Source organism: Ursus americanus, chromosome 19 (genome assembly GCF_024610735.1).
Source record: "Ursus americanus isolate L20-20 chromosome 19, mUrsAme1.1.p, whole genome shotgun sequence".
Lineage (NCBI taxonomy): Eukaryota > Metazoa > Chordata > Mammalia > Carnivora > Ursidae > Ursus > Ursus americanus.
Genome location: NC_142145.1, coordinates 107,241 through 126,504, shown reverse-complemented (window position 1 = coordinate 126,504; position 19,264 = coordinate 107,241). Strand labels below are relative to the sequence as shown.

The 19,264-nt window shown below is 44.2% G+C and overlaps 1 protein-coding gene across 1 annotated transcript in view; it reads right to left on the bottom strand.

Annotated features, from left to right (window-relative positions):
- Nucleotides 1-8,538: 8,538 nt before the first annotated feature.
- The window catches only part of PARD6G (par-6 family cell polarity regulator gamma), a 91,741-nt gene continuing 81,015 nt past the window's right edge, over nt 8,539-19,264 (bottom strand). The window contains exon 3 of the mRNA XM_045790349.2: nt 8,539-11,220. Within this exon, the coding sequence (XP_045646305.1) occupies nt 10,406-11,220 (815 nt within the window). The 3' untranslated portion in view covers nt 8,539-10,405. The remainder of the gene's footprint in view (nt 11,221-19,264) is intronic.

Here is a 19,264-nt window from a genome sequence, read left to right as displayed (position 1 = left end):
AATCTATTTTTTCTGATATAAGTATAGCTACCCTAGCTTTCTTTTGGTTTCCATTTGCATTATTCCATCCCTTCATTTTCAGTTTGTGTGTGTCCTTACATCTGATATCTCTTGTAGGTAGCATATAAATGGGTCTTGTTTTTTTTTTAACCATTAAAATTATTTTTTATCTGCTTATTGAAGTATAACACAAATACAGAAAAGTACATAAATCACAAATGCACAGTTCAATGAATTTTTTTTTTTACAAAATGAATACACGAAGGACAAGAAAGATAATGTGACCAGACCCCCAGAAGTCCTCATGCTGCCTCCCAGACACCCTCCTTGCCCTGGTCCTCAGTGATTTTACTGTCCTGCCTCCCAACACCATCAATTAGTGCTTGCTGACCTTCAAATAAATGGAATAATTCAGTATGTTTCTTTGTGTTTAACTCTTTTTGTTAAACATTATGGTTGGAGATTCATCTGTGTTGCAGTACATAGCTGTGGTTTGTTTTCACTCCTATAAAAATTCCATGATAAGAATATATTATTCTTATATATTTATATATAAATATACATATAAAATATAAATATATAAGATGTAAAAAATATTTGTCCATTCTACTGTTGATGGGTATTTTGTGCTTTTGGTTTTGGACCATTAGCAATTGCAGCTATAAACATTCTTGTACGTGACTTGTGTTGCACTTGGGCCCACATTTCTGTGAAGTGAATTTTTTTTTAAATTCAGCCACTCTATGTCTTTCGATTAGAGAATTTAGTCCCTTTACATTTAAAGTAATTATCTATAGGTGTGTGCTTACTGACATTTTGTTAATTGTTTTCTGGCTCTTTTGTTGTTCCTTTGTTTCTTCTTTCTCTCCTTGTGCTTCGATGATTTTTTTTTCTGTAGTGGTATGTTTAGATTCCTTTCTTGTTCTCTTTTCTTTACTACAGGTTTTTGTTTTGTGGTTACCATGAAGCTATATTTATAACAATTTAAGTTGAAAATACTTTGTTTACACACATGCTAAAGCTGTACATTTTTAGTCCCTACCACATTTTATGTTTCTTTAAACTCTTTTAAAACGTAATTTTCTTAATTTCATTCTATTAAGATGATCATGAATCTTTTTTTCACATTTTATGTTTTTGATGTGACATTTTACATCTTTTTATCTTGTGTATTCTTTAATTATTGTAGTTATAGTTATTTTTTCTACTTTTGTCTTTTTTTAAAAAATTTTATTTATTTATTTGAGAGAGAGAGAGAGCATGAGCGGGAGGTGGGAGAGAGAAAAGCAGGCTCCCTGCTGGGCAGTTACCCTGATGTGGGGCTCGATCCCAGAACCCCGGGATCATGACTTGAGCCAAAGGCAGATGCTTAACCGACTGAACCACACAGGCACCTTACTACTTTTGTCTTCTAACCTCATACCAGCTATAAGTGATTAACTACCATTACTATATATTTACCTTTACCAGTGAGTTTTATACTTTCATATATTTTATTGTTACTAATGAGCACCCTTTCTTTTAAGCTTAAAGAAGTCCCGTTAACATTTCATGAAGGGTGGTTTAGTGGTGATGAACACCTTTAGCTTTTGTTGTCTGGAAAACTCTTTGTCTTATCTTCAATTCTGAATGATAATTTTGGTAGAGTAATCTTGGTTGGAAGTTTTTTCTTTCAGTATGTTGAATATATTGTGTCACCCCCCCTTTTTTAAATTATATTATGTGTCACCCCTTTTGACCTGCAAAGTTTCTGCTGCAAAATCTGCTAATAGTCTTGTGGATGTTCCCTTGTACATAACAAGTTGTTTTTCTCTTGCTGCTTTGAAGATTCTCTGTCTTTAACTTTTGACATTTTAATTATAATGTGTCTCAGTGTGGGTCTCTTTGTGTTTGTCTTATTTGGAACTCTCTAGGCTCTGTATCTGGTACTGTTTCCTTCCCCAGTTTAGGGAAGTTTTCAGCCACTATTCCTTCAAATAACTTTCTGCCCATACTCTCTCTTCTCCTTCTGGGAGTCCTGTCATGTGACTTATTCCCTTGATGTTGTCCTTTAAGTCCCTTAAGCTGTCTTCACTTTTTTCATTTTTATTTCTTTTTACTGCTCTGATTGGGTGAGTTCTACTGCCCTGTGCTTGTGTTCATTGATCCTTTCTTCTGCTTCATCTAGTCCACTATTGAACCCAGCCAATGTATTTTTAAGTTCAGTTATTGTATTCTTCAGCCTGTGACTTCTGTTTGGTACTTTCTTATATGTCCTCTCTCTTTGTTGAAGTTCTCACTGTGTTCATCCATGCTTCTCCTAAGTTTGGTGAGCATCTTTGTGAATATTACTTTGACTCCTTCATCAGGTAAACTACCTATCTTCATTTCATTAAGGTTATTTTCTGAGGTTTAATCTTGTACTTTTGTTTGGAATATATTCCTCTGTTTTCCTCATTTTGCTTGATTCTCTCCATATGTTTCTAAGTATTAGATGAAACAGCCATCTTTCTCAGTTCTAAAGGAGTTGCACTTTGTGGGAGATGAACATTATTGTTCAAACTTGCCCAGCTCTTTGTTGTCTCTAAACCTTTGTGATTATCCAAGCAGCCTATTTTAATAGCTCCCAGTTGTTGAGGGTGTGCCAAGGCCTGTCAGTGTCCGGTGGGTAAAATCTCAGTACCTAGATTCAGGCTGATTGGAAGCCAGACACTCAGGGAACAGCTTTTAAAGTATACAGATATGTACAGTCCTGTGGGGCCACAAGCATAAGCCCTGCTGGCCACCAGAACAGGTGGTCTGGAGGCCCCCTGGCCTATGTTCTCTGAGAGCACCTCTGTAGCTTCTAGATGTGTGCCACACCTGAAACTTGCCCCTACGGCTGCAGCTGGACAAGCAAATAGGTCTCTTTTACGGAGAGACTCAGGATGTGTTCCAGTGTGCTGCCTGCAGTGCCCTGGGGGCGGTCGCCTACCAAGAACTGTCTCTGTTACAGCTCCATGGGACCCGGGAATGTGAGGCCCCCTGGCCACCAGAGCCAGTCATTCAAGGGGGTGTCCCGTGGTGGCAGCCACAAAAACTAGGACACCTGATGGAAGAACTAGGGCGCCAGACCTGTGTAAGAGCTCCCGTCTGTGAGATGCTGGCACTCTGGAGCATGGCAGAGGGAGAGTGTGAAGACAGAGTCCACCTCCCAAGGTCTCTGGGAGACTTTACAGTCAACCCTTAGATGTGCATCTACTTAGAAGCCTGCTACTCTGCCTGCAGCATTGAGGGTAGCTTATAGGCCTCTTTCTCCAAAAGACTGAACTCCTGGCTCTGTTGCCTCTTACCCCGCCCTGGGGGTGGTGGCTGTTAGAGAACTCTTTCTCCATTGGCTACAGGCCTAGGGGACCGATGAGCATAAAGCCCAATTGACCACCAGACCCAGGTGATGTAGAAGTGGTCCCCGGCAGCAGCTGCAAAAGTTGGATGCCAGAAAGGTGGACGCTCTTTCCTGGGCAATCCCAGTGAGCTGCAGGGAGGCAGCGGGAGAGTGCGAGGGTGGTGTACCCTGACCTCTGTTCCGGGAGCATCCCATAGCCTCTAGACGTGTGCCAGACTGAAGCCTGTCCTTTCTCGGAGGGAGGTATGTTTCAGTCTGTTGTCTGTGCAGTGACCTTGGGCAGTATTCTGCCAACCGTGTCTGATCGACACAGTCCTATGGGACCCAAGAACAAGCCCTCTGGCCTCCAGCGCCAGACTTCTGAGGGGTGCTCCTCGGTGCGGCTGCAAACACCAGGACACCAGATGTGTACAAAAGCTCCTCTCTGCGAGATACTATTATCGTGGAGTGTGGCAGAGGGCAGCATAGAGATGGTGCCTGCCAGTGCCTCTGTCCCTGGAGAACATGCCGGGAGGCCTGGCCCCTCGGACCAACACTTTAAGATCAGCAAATGGATCTCTGACATAAAGTCTGGGCACTTTTCAAACAGCTGCTTCTCCCCTGGCCCTGGGGTGGCAAGTGGATGTGAGTCCCTTAGGCATTTCTCAGGTTGCTGGAGCGCTCTGAGTCTCGTGGTCACCTGCCCCATTGCTTTTCAAAGCCAGATGTTTTGGGGGTTTGTTCCTCAGATGCAGCTCTTAACAACTGGGGTGCTTGTGGGGTAGAACCCTTTGCTCCTCAGGGAGAAGTCTGGGTTTGTGAGTTCCCTCCCAGTTGTGGGTCACTGCACTGGGGGGCGGAGATTATGGTGAAGCCCAGACTTCAGCCTGTCCTACCCACCGTGATGCGGCCCCTGTCCGCAGATGCGAGGCAGCTGCTCAGCGGGTTTTCAGAGGAACTGGTCCCAGAAGAAGCTGTAGCTGGGCCATATCCATGGCGGAGTCGGGCCAGAATCTGGGTTTTGGTGGCTGTAATGGGGCTTTGTAGGAAATGGTGACTAATAGTTCTGGGACATGGGCTTGGTGGCTTAGTCTTCAGGTTTCTGCTGTAACTTTTCTGTGAGATTTTTTTCTGTTTTGAAATTTCAAAAGTGTTCATACTTTTTTTTTTTTAAAGATTTTATTTATTTGAGAGAGAGAAAGAGAGAAAGCATACAAACAGGGGGAGGGGCAGAGGGAAAGGGAGAAGCAGGCTCCCCGCTGAGCAGGGAGCCTGACGCAGGGCTCAATCCCAGGACCCCAGGATCATGACCTGAGCTAAGTCAGACACCCAACTGACTGAGCCACTCAGGTGTCCCCTGTTCATAACCTTTGATACAGTGATTTCATTCCTAGCAATCTGTCCTAATGAAATAACCAGAAACCTAATCTAAGATTATAAAGCTTACACACTTTTGTAATATAAACTCTGTAAATAACCTAGTATCTATAAGGAACATGGCCAACTTAGGTATAGTTTCTATTTTGCAGCTATTAAAAATATTGTTTTGAACAGTTTTTATTGCTTCAGGAAAATTCTTGTGGCACATTGCAGGAGAAAGTAAGATGCATCATGCTGCATAGTCTCTCATTTATCCAGCGTCTCTGGAGTTCTCTCTCTGATGACTTCCAAGGAAACACCTAACTATCAACAGGACCGTCTGCTGGGTTCTCTGGGTGGTTTTCTTCTTTATGTACATGCTATTTTTCAGATTTTCCAGAATGAGCATATTTAATTTTTACAATCCGAAGAAAAGGTTTAAAAAACCCCACACAATCCCCGTCTCCCAGGAAACTTTCAGAGGCTTCAAAGGGTTAGAACACTTGTGGTCCTCTGAGCATATGGCAGTCCTAGGGTTTATCTGTTATTCTCATTTGCTCCATTTACTTTTCTTTTTTATTTTTTTAAGTGAGAGACTCTATTTTTTCTGATTTCAGAATGGATTGCTTGCATTTTTCTGAAAACCTCAAAGAGTCAGAAAGGAAAAGTCTGCCGCCTCATTCCCAGACAGCTGGTTTCGGCTCAGGATCCGTGTGTTTTGTCCACATTGCCTTACATTCTGTCAGTGTCGACCTGTGTGGATGTCTGCACGGCTGTCTTTCCTCAGGGGTTGTATGTCTGTGATTCATGCTTTCTGGAGCACTTTGTGGGCAGTTCGGATTGGTACACTTGAAGGCAAGGGGGCCAGAACAGGCCCTGAGAGTAGAGATTCTGGTTCAGTAGTGAGGATACCTGATGTGAACTTCTGTACGTGGTTCAGATTTCTCGTGGCGTCCCAGGCTCCCACCTGAACACCTAGAGGCCCGAGGGAAATCAGGTGCAGGGGAGACTTTCTAGGGTGCCATGTCAGTTCTGTGCAGTGCAGGAATGTGAACTTTGAGTCGGGAAACCTTGTGATTGTCTCAGCCGCATGAGTGAGCGACTGGATTTAGCTCGACCATGAGAACACGTTTCCCACCTTCCTTGGAGGTGTTATGAGTGTCCGTGAAGGGTCACATTGTGAACTAGGGGCTCTTGGCAGTGCACGTCATTATGAATAAAAATTTAGCATCTGTCTAGAGGGAAAAACAACTGCAGCTTGAAAGCAAAGGTTTCTGTCCTGGGATGAGATGTTTTCTCCCCCAGCGGTGCTGGCTGCATAGAGTCCGTCTCCCCTGGACGATTAGCTTGAGGCCAAGAGGGTTCAGGTCAAGAAATAATGTGTTCACTTTCAAAGCTCGCTGGGGAAGAGAATTCAGAAGATGACACTCACTTCCTGGGCTGGAGAGACCAATGTCAAATCATTTTGTTTGCTTTTTATTAACATAATAAGAGTTTATTCCACTCCTTGGAAATGTGGTTCAGTAATGAAAAGTTCTCAATCCCTGAAAGTTCTCTTTTTACGAAGATAAAGGAGAAGAAAACAAGGTGAGGAAAGATAAGAGGGAAAAAGAATTTGTATATTGACTTAGGGTGTCTTCCGGGATGAGGAATACTTAGGGTACTTAGGAATTGGACATTAGAGGCAGAACGGGGGGCCGGCATACAGGTACGGCTCTAGAGGGTGCTGGGGAACCGAAAGTGATTCACAGAAAGTGTTTCCGCACATTGGGAAGGACATATGCAGGTTACCTGGTGTTACATTATGGTCTCAATGCCAGCATGTAAGACACTAGAGGAAAATCCTGGATGCTTGTTGGACAGGCCCTTTAGTCATTAAGGTCATTTGCTCTGAGGCAATCCTACAACTCTCCAGGCAACACTTTCTTGGGGAATTAGCCAGTGGTTCTCAAGGTGTGATTCCTGGACTGGCAGGTTCCACATCACCTGGGAACTTGTTAGAAATGAAATATTTCAAGCCCTACCCACAGGTCTCCTGCATTTGAGCCTCTGGGGGTGGGCGGGCGCTCTGGCTGATTTTGACAGAGGCCACAATCTGGGCTCAAGACGTGGAGTGCCCTCCAGACTGTGTCAAATGGGAAACCCTGAAGCTTGCACTGAGTACCTTATCTTCCTAGAAGTTGGAAAAACGGCTAAGTAGGTTGATACTTTCAATAAAAACCATGCATATTGAATATTTTTTCAAGTTTTTATTTAAATTCCAGTTAGTTCACATATAGTAAAATATTAGTTTCAGGTGTAGAATTTAGTGATTCATATTAAATATTTTTGTGCATTTAGGGATTGGCTACGAGCTCAGCCTTATTATGTAATTTTAAGTTGAACTTTCAGACCACTGTGATCTTTACAGCTGCTACAAAAACCACAGCATACTAATTTCTGCTATGAATGAGTTTTCTCCAGCAGCGAAACCTGTTACCACCTATCCTAGCAGCTATTTCTTTTCATGCAAGGACTAAAAGGGGGCATTTCCACCATATTTGGTTCATACTTGCACCAGAGCTTTCATTCGTTCATTTATATTTTTTCAAAATGCGGTCTCCATTTTATCCGTTTCCAGAGAATACTTGTTCTTCAGCCCTTGAGGACTTTGCTCCTTACGTGGGCTTTGGTGGAGGTTGTGGGGTTCTAAATCGGGGTGGGGTGTTCGGTCCTTCTATGCTTCCAGAGGGCGGTGCCTGACCACCTTGCCGTGAACGGAAAGGCTCACAGAGTAATGCAGTTTCACACAGAGCTTGGGAATACCTAGGCGTCCAAGACACTGGCTTCAGGAATGTCCCTGACGGCGGTGGCCTCTACTGTGTGAAGAACGAACTTCTTAACGGCCGTGTCCCCAGCGCGCCGGGCACGACCGTGATTCCTCTTCTTGTTCATCTTGAAAACGAGGACCCCAGAGGTGCATCAGAGTTTTCAAAAAACGTTTGATGGAGACATGAAAATAACTTGATGGCCTTCTTTTGGAAGACTTGTCTCAGATTTTAGCTAAACTGGATTTTTTAACAATCAGCACTTTTCAGGTGCCTTCGCAGCTTTGCCATGAGACCCTCTCCCCATGTGTGGTCACTTCGTGTACTTCTGCAAGATGCTACATAACGTCTGATTCCTGGACAGCCTCGTCACCTGCTGACCGGAGGGCTCCTCAGGACAGCACCGTATGCCCTAGGGCGGGCAATGTGGATTACTGGTCAGCAGCTCCATCTCCTCGGAATGTGCGGGGACAGGCCAGCTTTGGGAGTTTCCCCAACTATAAACTGGAACAGTCACTGAAAGCGTTGAGTTGACAAATGCCTGTAGAAAGCACATTTCTTCCGGGAATTATTGGTGCTCACGGCTACCACCATCACATCTGTGAGGACTGAGTGAGTGGGTCACGATACTACGCACTGTCTGTAATGTCAGAGGGAGAAAGCATGCATGGCGATTTTGCAAACCTGGGTACAGTTAGGAAGAGCTGTATAAGTATTTAGAAAACCTTTTCCAAAAGGACTTAAAAAGCAGTTTCTAGACCTAAGACACATCCATCTCCCATCAAATAACAACTATAATTTAGTTATTTGAAATGACCTACTACATGCTTGAGTTCTAGCCCATTTTCTCTTCTGTAAAATGGGGATAATGCTTCTTGCCTCATGGAGCATGTGTGACGATTAAGTGAAAAAATATGGCACATGACAGGCACTTGGTAAATATTAGAGGCACTCCGTTCTGAGGGGCAAGTTTCTGCTCGTCACTAACAGTGCTAATCTCTCCAGTATTTAGAACACAAGTGAAAAATATTAAATGCAAAGAAAAAGTTTTTATTCTTTGATATATAAAACCAAGAAAACCTTAATGTGTAATACAACATAGTTTTTTAAAGAGGAAAATGGCAGAAGTAAAGATATGGGTACAAAAATACACTCAAGCAGCTGTTCCGAGACATCCAGAACTCCTAAAGTTATGAACAACAGCATACACGTCTCAGAAGAGGCTTCCTTTTTTTTTTCTTTAAAAAATTATTCACATTTGCTTAACTTAAACTGGTAAGAAATGTAACTTTCCTTCTCGGTTACAGATCCAGTTAAGATATTCAATAACCAGCAATAACTTAGTAAAAGAACATTTCATTTGCGGTAGTGACTAGCATTAGAGTTTTGGTTCTAGAAGACTTATTGGAGTAAAAAACCCAAAACACTTCTGACTGGGTGCAGAAAAGATGCTCATACGGTTCACTGGAGCCCATAAATTTGGGTGTATTTGGACTCTCACCCCAGACCTCAAAGGGAGAGCAGCTTTGGTCTTCCCTGCGCCGAGGAACAAAACCAACGGGACCCCGGCATACAAATAACAAAGTCAAATGTAGGCGAAGGACACAACTACTCAATAAAAACTATTTCCGCCCAATAAATAGTTTCCAACAGAAAAATAATTGGCTTTTACACGTAATGCATTAATTCAGGAAAAATGAAGTTGTTGAGATACTGTTTTCCATTGGCTAGTGGTAGCCTGACAGCCATAAATCAGGACAGTTTCGCCACTGACCAGCAGGGGGTGCTGGACCACAGGAGAAGCAGCTTGTATACTCTCCCAGGAAAGGCATCCTAGAAAAAATATTTTTACCTGTATTTATATGAAAACTTTATTTGGTCAAAGTTAGTTCTCAAGTATAAGTGTAATATTTTCTCCTCGACATTGGATCCAAACAAAATGTGCTTCATATAAAATTGGATCAAACATGAATAAACCTTTAAAATTACTAAATATATAAATATTGCTGGAAGAGCAAAGGCAAGTGACAATGAATTTAATCTGTTAAAACTCAAGTTCCACATGACTTGTTATCTGAAAACAGAGATGACAGAAACTCTACATCCAGGTGACTGGAGGTGTGTGGCAGGGCTAGCATCCTTTCTGCTGACAATATGCCAATATTTGCCCTCAGAGTCAGTCCACAGGAAAAGGCAGTAAACTTTGGCTTTTTGGGTCACAACAGTGTCGCGGAGCGTCCCCTTCCAGCCGGGCGGAGCCGGCCTTTGCCCTCAGACGCTGAAGTCGGGCTACCTCCGGCCACCTGCGCGCCTGACCCTGGTCCCCAACCACACTGCTCTTTTCCCAGGGGGAGCTCAACACCCCCCCCCCCCTTCCCTGGCCCTGATTGATTCCCAACCGCTCTTTTTTCCCCGGGGGTGCTGGGGAGCTCAACAGCCCCCCGCAGTCTGAAATAATCCGAAGCTCACTGTCTGCGGCCCCACCTCGTGTAGGTTTGGGGGCCAATCTCTGCGTGCCGGCCACCGACCTTCCTCAGCGCTCCCGCCCACCAGCCAAGCACAGTAAAAACACGGATTTACTGTCTTTAGAAAGTAATTTTAAAGCTTCATTTATAAAAGTGTTGTAAAAACTTAGACTGCAATACTTCTGCGCTCGGTCAGGAGAGCGCCGGGCCCTGCACCTGGCTGCGTACAGACTGCATGTGTGTGCATTTTCCGTCTGCGGAGAAATTCTATAAAAATAGCGTGCGTATTTTCTATCCGTACGTTGGAATAAAGCAGGGGGTGTGGGAGAAGAGGACAGGATAAATAACAACCAAGGGGGCAGTGGACGTTCCTGCCCTCGTTCGTCCCCCGGAATGCACCGTGAAAGCGTGTCCCCGGGGCGTCCGTGGGCCTACAGCGTGACGGCCGGGCCGTGCTCCTCCACGGCGCCCGGGGGCAGCGGCAGGGCCAGGCTCTGGCGCGGGTCTGCGCGCAGCGAGCTGAGCAGCCTGTGCGCGGGGCTGTCCCGCGCCGGCGCCGGGCCCGCGCCGTTCACCCGCACCTGGCTGCCTGGCGGCGGCGGCCTGGGCACGGGCCGCGGCTCCAGGACGCCCTCGAGCACCACGTCGGGCTCGTCGTCGCTGTCGGCGTCGTCGGGCTGCAGGTGCAGCAGCGCGGGGGCGGTGGGCAGGCTGTGGCGGCTGGCCGCGCTGTCCGAGGAGCGGCCCGAGCTGCCCGACGCGCGGCTACCGCGCACCACGTTGTTCCTCTGGTTGGCCGGCTTGACCGTGACGATGAGGTTGTGGCTGTTGGCGATCATCATGTCCGTGACCTGGTCCAGCGTCTTCCCGGCCACCTCGATGCCGTTCACCTCCAGGACCTCATCGTCCACGGCCAGCAGACCCGTGCTCTCGGCCAGGCCGCCCGGCACCATGCGCGAGATGAAGATGCCGGGCACCTTCTCCAGCCCCTGCGGGGCGACGCGCACACTCGTGCCGTCGCGGATGTAGAAGCCCAGCGGCTTCTGGCAGCCGTGCCTGTACAGCCTCACGCGGCGGTGCGTCTCGGGCAGGATGTCCACGTCGATGATGGACGACACGGGGCGGAAGTCGTGCGGCAGGCCGATGTGCAGGTGTGCGCGCCGGCGGGGGCCATCCTCGCGCAGCGCCAGCGCCTTCCTCCGGCGCGACAGCGAGCCAGCCCCGAAGCTGCAGTGCTCGGCCTCCTCTGAAACAGCACAGGGGACGGTCAGGACAGGTGGCACAGGTGCGGGAAAACACCGAAGGGCACCGCAACGCGAGCGAGCGGAGGCTGCCGTGCCTGGCAAAGTCTGCCTTTCTGCTGCTGACCTGTCAGCGGCTCCTCGGATGGGCCGGGGATCCCGCAAAACTCTGAGGCAGCGCGCACCACAAGGACATCACGTCTTTCAGCTAATTCCCTACGAGCCTCACCCACATGCCTAGGAGTTATTGGTTGGTTTCATCACACTTCACTTTTGGGAAATGTCAACCTCCAGGATGATATGCTGGAGTAACTTTCTGAGTTGTTTCCCTGACTCCACAAATAATCCTGGCATCCTTTGAGCTGGCCCCAATAGCTCAAGTCCAATTGCGTCCCTAAAGTTGGCAAAACCACCTGTAGGCAACCAACAAAATGACTGAAAGGTGAAGAAGAAACTGCAATAAAGAGAATTAACAATAGATGGAAAGTTTAAAAGGGCCTGATTGGATCCTGGGAAGAGGGCAGAGCAGGGAGCTCCAGGAATCTCTCCCCACGTGGGCCACGACTGCACGGGCAGAATCTGTCTGATGGGACTATCTGGGGACCGTGGAGTCTGCTGCAGGCTTGCAACTGTCCAGGGGAAGTAGTCAGTTTGGTCTCTTCTAGCTCTTAGCGCAGTCACAGCTACCCAGCCACGCGGCAGGCAGCTGTGCACCTGCTTCTGGAGCAGCCCGCAGATGCCAGGTGGGCAGAAAGGGCCCCGTCCTCCAAAGAGCAGGAGTCTATGCTCTCATCACTGATGGCTGCTTCTGATCACACAGGTGCAGACACAGAGGCTGGCGGCCGTGCTGTCGCCCCTCCAGCTCCAGCTCGAGTGACTTCAAGGGCATCGAGAGGGCGAGCGCCCCCTAACCCCCTTTTGTTTTCCACTTTTCCCCTTTTGGGAGCCACACATTAGGACACTCAAAAACAGCTGCATACGTGGGAAATTAGGAAGGGACTGTGCGTGCCCAAGGAAAGGCTCAGAAAAGACCTGAGAAGAAACTCAGTTTACACCTCAGGCTGATCCTCGGCACAGAGACAGCCCGCAGCAATCACAAGTATGACAACAACAAAACAGCAAACCCTGGGGAAGGGGGAGAATCTGATTTCCAGAGTTACTCCATCATGAGATTCTAATGTCTGGTGGTCAGCTAGAAAATCACGAGGCACACACAGAAACAGGAGAGTCTGTCCACTGAAAGGAAAAAGAGAATTCAACAGAATTTGTCCCTAAAAAAGTCCCAAGGTCAGATCTACTAGACAGACTTCTTTAACACAAATGCCTTGAAACCGTGGGGTAAGGTGGTGGAGTAGGACGATCCGAGCACACCTCCTCCCAGGGACACACCAGGGCATCCATCACATAAAAAGCAACTCAACCTGTGAACAACCTGAGGCCAGCAGGACAGCTCTTCCACAGCCAAGGACAGAAAGAAAAAGCCACAGCAAGAAGGGCAGGAGGGGCAAAGACTGAGTCAGGAAACATATTCCTGGCAGATGACCCACAAGTGGGAGGGATATCACAGGGGCAGAGGTCCTCCCTGAGGACTGAGGGGCTCAAGCCCCATGGGCACCCCGAACACTAGGGATCTGCACCAGGAAGTAAGCCCCCATAATGTCTAGCTTCGAAAATCAGCAAGGCTTAACCCTGGGAGCTTTAAAAACCAGTGGGGCCTAACTCCAGGAGAGGAAGGGCTAGAGGAAAACGAGACTCTGCTCTTAAAGGGCTAGTGTACTATATCACTTGGCTCCAGAGGCAGCACAGAGACAGCAGATTGAAAATTGTCTGGAGTATATGTGAAGGAGATTTATTGACGATTTTTGGGCATGTGCTGGAAGGGCACATGCTTTTTTCTGGGAGTGGAAGTGCTGATGGGCACTTCTGTTCTTGTCCTCCTTCTGCCTAGCTGGCCAGGCACCACTTCTGGCATCTCCATCTAACCTGCTAGTACTGCTTCACCTGCCCTGGTAGGCACCCCTCCCAAGCAGCCCCCACCTACCACACCCAGGGGGCAGCCCCCAGCTGGGACTGACACCCCTCCAGAGGGACTCTTGCCCCAAGGAGGGGAGTCAGCTCCACCTACCACCATACTCCCAGCAGTCATGGCCCAGTCATAACAGGAAGGGGCATGCAGGCCACACAGGGGACAACCTTGAAGCACATGGTTCTGGTGACCAGAGGGGGCTGTGGCCCCAAAGGACACCTTTTATGGGAGGCTCCTACTTTCAAGACCAGAAGACATAGACATAAACACAGAATCAGACAAAACCTCAGAAAAAGACCTAAAGAAATGTAGATAAACAACCTACCTGATAAATAATTCAAAGTAATGGTCAAAAGATACTCACCAGACTTGAAAGAAGAGTGGATGAACTCTGAGAACTTCAAGAATGAGACAGAAAATACATAAAAAAAAATTTGAATACAATAACTAGAATGAAAATTACATCAGAGAAAATGAATAGCAGATTAGAGGACGCAGAGCGGATCAGTGGTCTGGAGGACAGACATGGAAAGCACCCATGCTGAGCAACAAAAAGAAAAAAGAATGGAAAGATGAGACTGGTTAAGGGACCTCTGGGACAACACTAAGTGTCTAACGTTCACAGTATGGGGTCTAAGAGGGAGAGGAGATAGGGAAAGGGACAGAAAACCTATTTGAAGAAATAGCAACTGAAAACTTCCCTAAGGAACAAGGTCCAGGAAGCACAGAGAGCCCCAAAGATGAACCCAAGGGGGCGCACACCAAGACATATAATAATTAAAATGGCAACATTAAAGAGAGAATCTTAAAAGCAGCAAGAGAAAAACTACCAGCTACATACAAAGGAAACCCCATTAGGCTGTCAGTTGATATTTCAGCAGAAATTTTGCCAGAAGGGAGTAACATGACATATTCAAAGTGCCGAAAGGAAAAAAACCTACACCAAGAATACTCTATCCAGCAAGGCTACCATTCAGAACTAAGTGGAGAGATAGAGTTTCCCAGACAAAGAAAAATTAAGAGCTCATAGGGAGGCAGTATAGTTTAGTGGTTAAGAGTTCATACCCACTAAGCTGGCATTATAAGAAAGGTTAAAGGGACTTCCTTGAACAGAAGAGAGAAGGCCATAACTAGAAGTACAAAGATTATGAAAGGGAAAAATTTCACAAATAAAAGCTAACATATAGTAAAGATAGATCAATCACTTACAAAACTAGTCTGAATATTAAAAGACGAAGGTAGTAAAATCAATTATATCTATAAAAATTAAGGGACACACAAAAAAATATGTCATATCCATAAATTGTAGAGGGGAGAAGTAAAAAAGTATGCTTTCAGAGTGTATTTGAACTTAAGCAACCATCAACTTCACATAGACTGCTGTATATAAGATGTTGTATATGAATCTCATGATAACCACAAACCAAAAACCTATAAGTAGATATGCAAAATATAAAGAGAAAGAAATCCAAGCATAATACTAAAGAAAGTCATCAAATCACAAGAGAGCAAGAGAAGAAGAAAGGAACAGAGAACTACAAAAAACAGAAAATAATGAACAAAACGGCAATAAGTACATAACCTATTGAAAACTAAATGCTCCAATCAAAAGACAGGTGAATGGATAAACAAGATCCATCTATATGCTGCCTATAAGAGGCTCACTTCAGCTCTAAAGACAGACAGATCAAAAATGAAGGGATGGAAAAACTTATACTGGACAGACTAGACTTTAAAACAAAGACTATAACAAGACAAAAAAGGCATTACATATGATAAAAGGATCACTCCAACAAGAGGATATAACAATCAAATATGTACGCAACCCAAAGCAACTAAATACATAAAGCAAATATTAACAAACCTAAAGGGAGAAACTGGCAGTAATACAGTAATAGTAGGGGACTTTAGCACTCCACTTGCATCAATGGATAGATCTTCCAGACAGAAAATCAATAAGGAAACAGTGGCTGTGAATGACACATTAGACCAGATGGACCTAACAGATACATGCAGAAAATTCCATCCCAAAGCAGCAGAATACAGATTCTTATCAACCACACATGGTGCATTCTCCAGGATAGATCACATTAGGTCATAAAACAAGTCTCAATAAATTTAAGAAGTTTCAAATCATATCGAGCATCTTTTCTTTTTTAAAAAGATTTATTTATTTATTTGACACAGAGAGAGAGAGCCAGCGAGAGAGGGAACACAAGCAGGGGGAGTGGGAGAGGAAGAAGCAGGCTCCCAGCAGAGCAGGGAGCCCGATGTGGGGCTCAATCCCAGCACCCTGGGATCACGCCCTGAGCCGAAGGCAGACACTTAACGACTGAGCCACCCAGGCGCCCCCGTCTTTTCTGACCACAATGGCATTACTAGAAATCAAATGCAAGGAAATCTGGAACAAACCACAAACATGTGAAGGCTAAGTAACATGCTACAAACAAAGGGTCAACAAAGAAATCAAAGGGGAAATAAAAAAAGTTCTTGGAGACAAATGAAAATGGAAACAGTCGATCAAATTCTTTAGGATGCAGCAAAAGCAGTTCTAAGAGGGAAGTTTATAGATACAGGCCTTCCTCAAGAAACAAGAAAAGTCTTAAACAATCTAATCTTACACCTAAAAAAGACTGTAAAAAAAGCCCAAAGTTAGGACAAGGAAGGAAGTAATAAAGATCAGAGTGAAAATAAATGAAGTAGAGACCAAAATGTCAATAGAAAAGATCAATGAAACTAAGAGCTGGTTCTTTGATAAGACAAACAGAACTAAGAAACCTTTAGCCAGACTCATCAAGAAAAAGAGACTCAAGTAAATCAGAAATGAGAATTTAAAACTGACATCACAGAAATCCAATAATCCAATAAGAGATTGCTATGAAAAAATTATATACTGACAAACTGGACAATCTAGAAGAAATGGATGAATTCCTAGAAACATAACAATCTTCTAAGACAGAATCAAGAAGAAATAGAAAATCGGAACAGACTCATTACTAGTAATGAAACCGAACTGGTAATCAAAGTCCTGACAAACAATATAGTCCAGGGCCAGATGGCACAGGTGAATTCTACCAAACATTTGAAGAAGAGTTAATACCTGTCCTTCACAAGTTCTTTCAAAAAACAGAAGAGGAAGGAAAACTTCAAAGTTCATTCTTCAGACCAGCATTACCCCGATACCAAAACCAAAGACACTACAAAAAAAGAAAATTAGAGACCAATGTGTCTGATGAACATAGATGTGAAAATCTTCAACACAATATTAGCAAACCAAATTCAACAATACATTAAAAGGATCAAGTTTCATTTCAGGGATACACGGGAGGTTCAGTATCTGCAAATCAATGTGATGATATTAACAAAATGAAGGGTGAAAATCATATGATCACCTGAATGGGTGCAGAAAAAGCATCTGACAAAATCCAACTTCTGCTTATGATAAAGACTCTCCACGAAGTGTGTGTAGAGGGAATAAACCTCAACATAACAAAGGCTATAGATGACAACTCACAGCTTACATTACACTTGATAGTGAAAAGTTGGAAACTCTTCCTCTAAGAAACAAGTCAAGGGTGTCCATTCAACTGGAAGTCCCAGATGGAGCAGTCAGATAAGAAAGGGACATCAAATAGTGAAGGAAGAAGTAAAACTGTCACGATTTGCAGATTACAAGATAATATATATAGAAAACCCTAAAGACTCCATCAAAAACTATTAGAATAAATGAATTCAATAAAATTGCAAGATACAAAATCAATATGCAGGAATCCGTCATGTTTCTATACACTAATAACGAAGTAGCAGAAAGGGAAATTAAGAAAACAGTCCCATTTACACTTGCAACAAAAAAGAATAAAACACCTGGGAATAAACTTAGCCAAGAAGGTGAAATACCTGTACACTGAAAACTATAAGACAGTGATGAAAGAAATTGAAGAAGACAAAAATAAATGGAAAGATATTCCATGCTCATTGATGGGAAGAATTAATATTGTCAAAATGACCATACTACCTAAAGCAATCTACAGATTCAATGCAATTCCTCCAAAAATTCCAATGGCATTTTTCACAGAAATAGAACAACCCTAAAATTTGTATGGAACCACGAAAGACCCCAAATCTTGAGGAAGAAGAACAAAGCTGGCAGCATCACATGCCCTGATTTCAAACTAGATTACAAAGCTGAAGTAAACCAAACTGTATGGTGTTGGCATAAGAACAGACACATAGACCAATAAACCAGAGTAGAGAGCCAAGAAATAAACCCACACATATATGGTCAACTAATGTATGACAAAAGAGACAAGAGTACACACTAGGTAAAGGACACTGTCTTCAATAAATAGGCCATGAAAACTGGACAGCCATATGCAAAGGAATGAAACTAGACTACTATCTTATACCATACATACAAATTAACAAAAACACTAACTTGGAAAAGATAGAGGCACCCGTATGTTTATTGTAGCATTATGTACAGTAGCCAGATGGAAGCAACCCAAGTGTCCTTTGATGGATGAATGGATAAAGAAGATGTGGTGAGTATATGTACAGAATATTACTCGACCATAAAAAGAATGAACTCTTGCCATTTGTAACAATGTGGATGGACCGTGAGTGCATTATGCTAAGTGAATAAGTCAGAGAGACACAAATACCGTATGATTTCACTTGCATGTGGAATCTTAAAAACAAAACAAACACCACCACGACCACCAGAAATAGAGTCCTAAATACAGAGAAAAAAACTGGTGGTTGCCAGAGGGGAGAGGGTGGGAGACAGGGTGAAAGAGGTGATGTGGATTAAGATTACAAACCTCCAGTTGTAAAATAAACAAGTCACACTGATGAAAAGTACAGCATAGGGAATACAGTCAATAATACTGATAACTTTTTATGGTGACAGATGGTAATTACACCTGTGGCAACCATTTAATAATGTATATAATTGTTGAATCACAGTCGTACACCTGAAAATATTGTAATGCAACTATTCTAAAATCACTAGGGAGAATTCATTGTTAGATATGAATAGTTAGAAAGAATCAGTGAACTTGAATATAAGACAATTAAAGTTGTCATGTCTGAAGAACAGAAAGGAAAAGTTTGAAGAACAGTGACTGAACCTAAAGAAACTTCGAGACACCATTTAGGAAACCAACATGTGCATCATGGGATTCTCAGAAGGAAAAGAGAAAGGGGAAGAGGGATTCGTTGAAGAAATAATGCCTGAAAACTTCCCAAATTTGATGAAATGCATGAATGTAAACACCCAATAAACCCAACAAGCGCTAAGATGACCTCAGACCCACACCGAGGCACATTATGACCAAACGTCACAAAGACAGCGTCTTGAAAGTAGCAAGAAGTGAGTCACACAAGGTGCTCGTGCAGATTACCAGGGGACCTTCATCTCATTATCATTAATCTGTCAGTAACATTCCTCATCAGAAACTGGAGGCCAGGAGGCAGGGGGCTGATATATTCAAAGTACTAAAAGAAAAACATGTCAACTAAGAATCCAACAAACTGTTTTTGCGAAGTGAGGGAGAAACTCACACATTCCCAGATAAGTAAAAGCTGAGAGTGTTTGTATCACTAGACTTGCCAGGTGAGAAGTCTGATAGGTGAAATGAAAGACAGCTAGACAGTTACCAGGAGCCATGTGAGAAATATCTGAATCAAGGTAAGTACACGGCTGCTACAAACGCTAGTGTTATTGTAACAGTAGTCTGTAGCTGCTCGGTTTGTTTCTACATGCTTGAGAGACTAATATAAAGGATAAACACTGTCTAAAAGCTGGTGTTATTGTAACTTTGGTTTGTAACTTCAAATCTTGTCTTCTACATAATGTAAAAGACTAATGCATTTCCAAGAATTATCGGTTTATGTTTTTGGTCACACAATGTTTAAAAAGATGTAATTTTGTGACACCAACAACTAAAAGAGATGGGGTTAGAACTGTTGTGCTTTGGGGGCGCCTGGGTGGCTCAGTCGTTAAGCGTCTGCCTTCGGCTCAG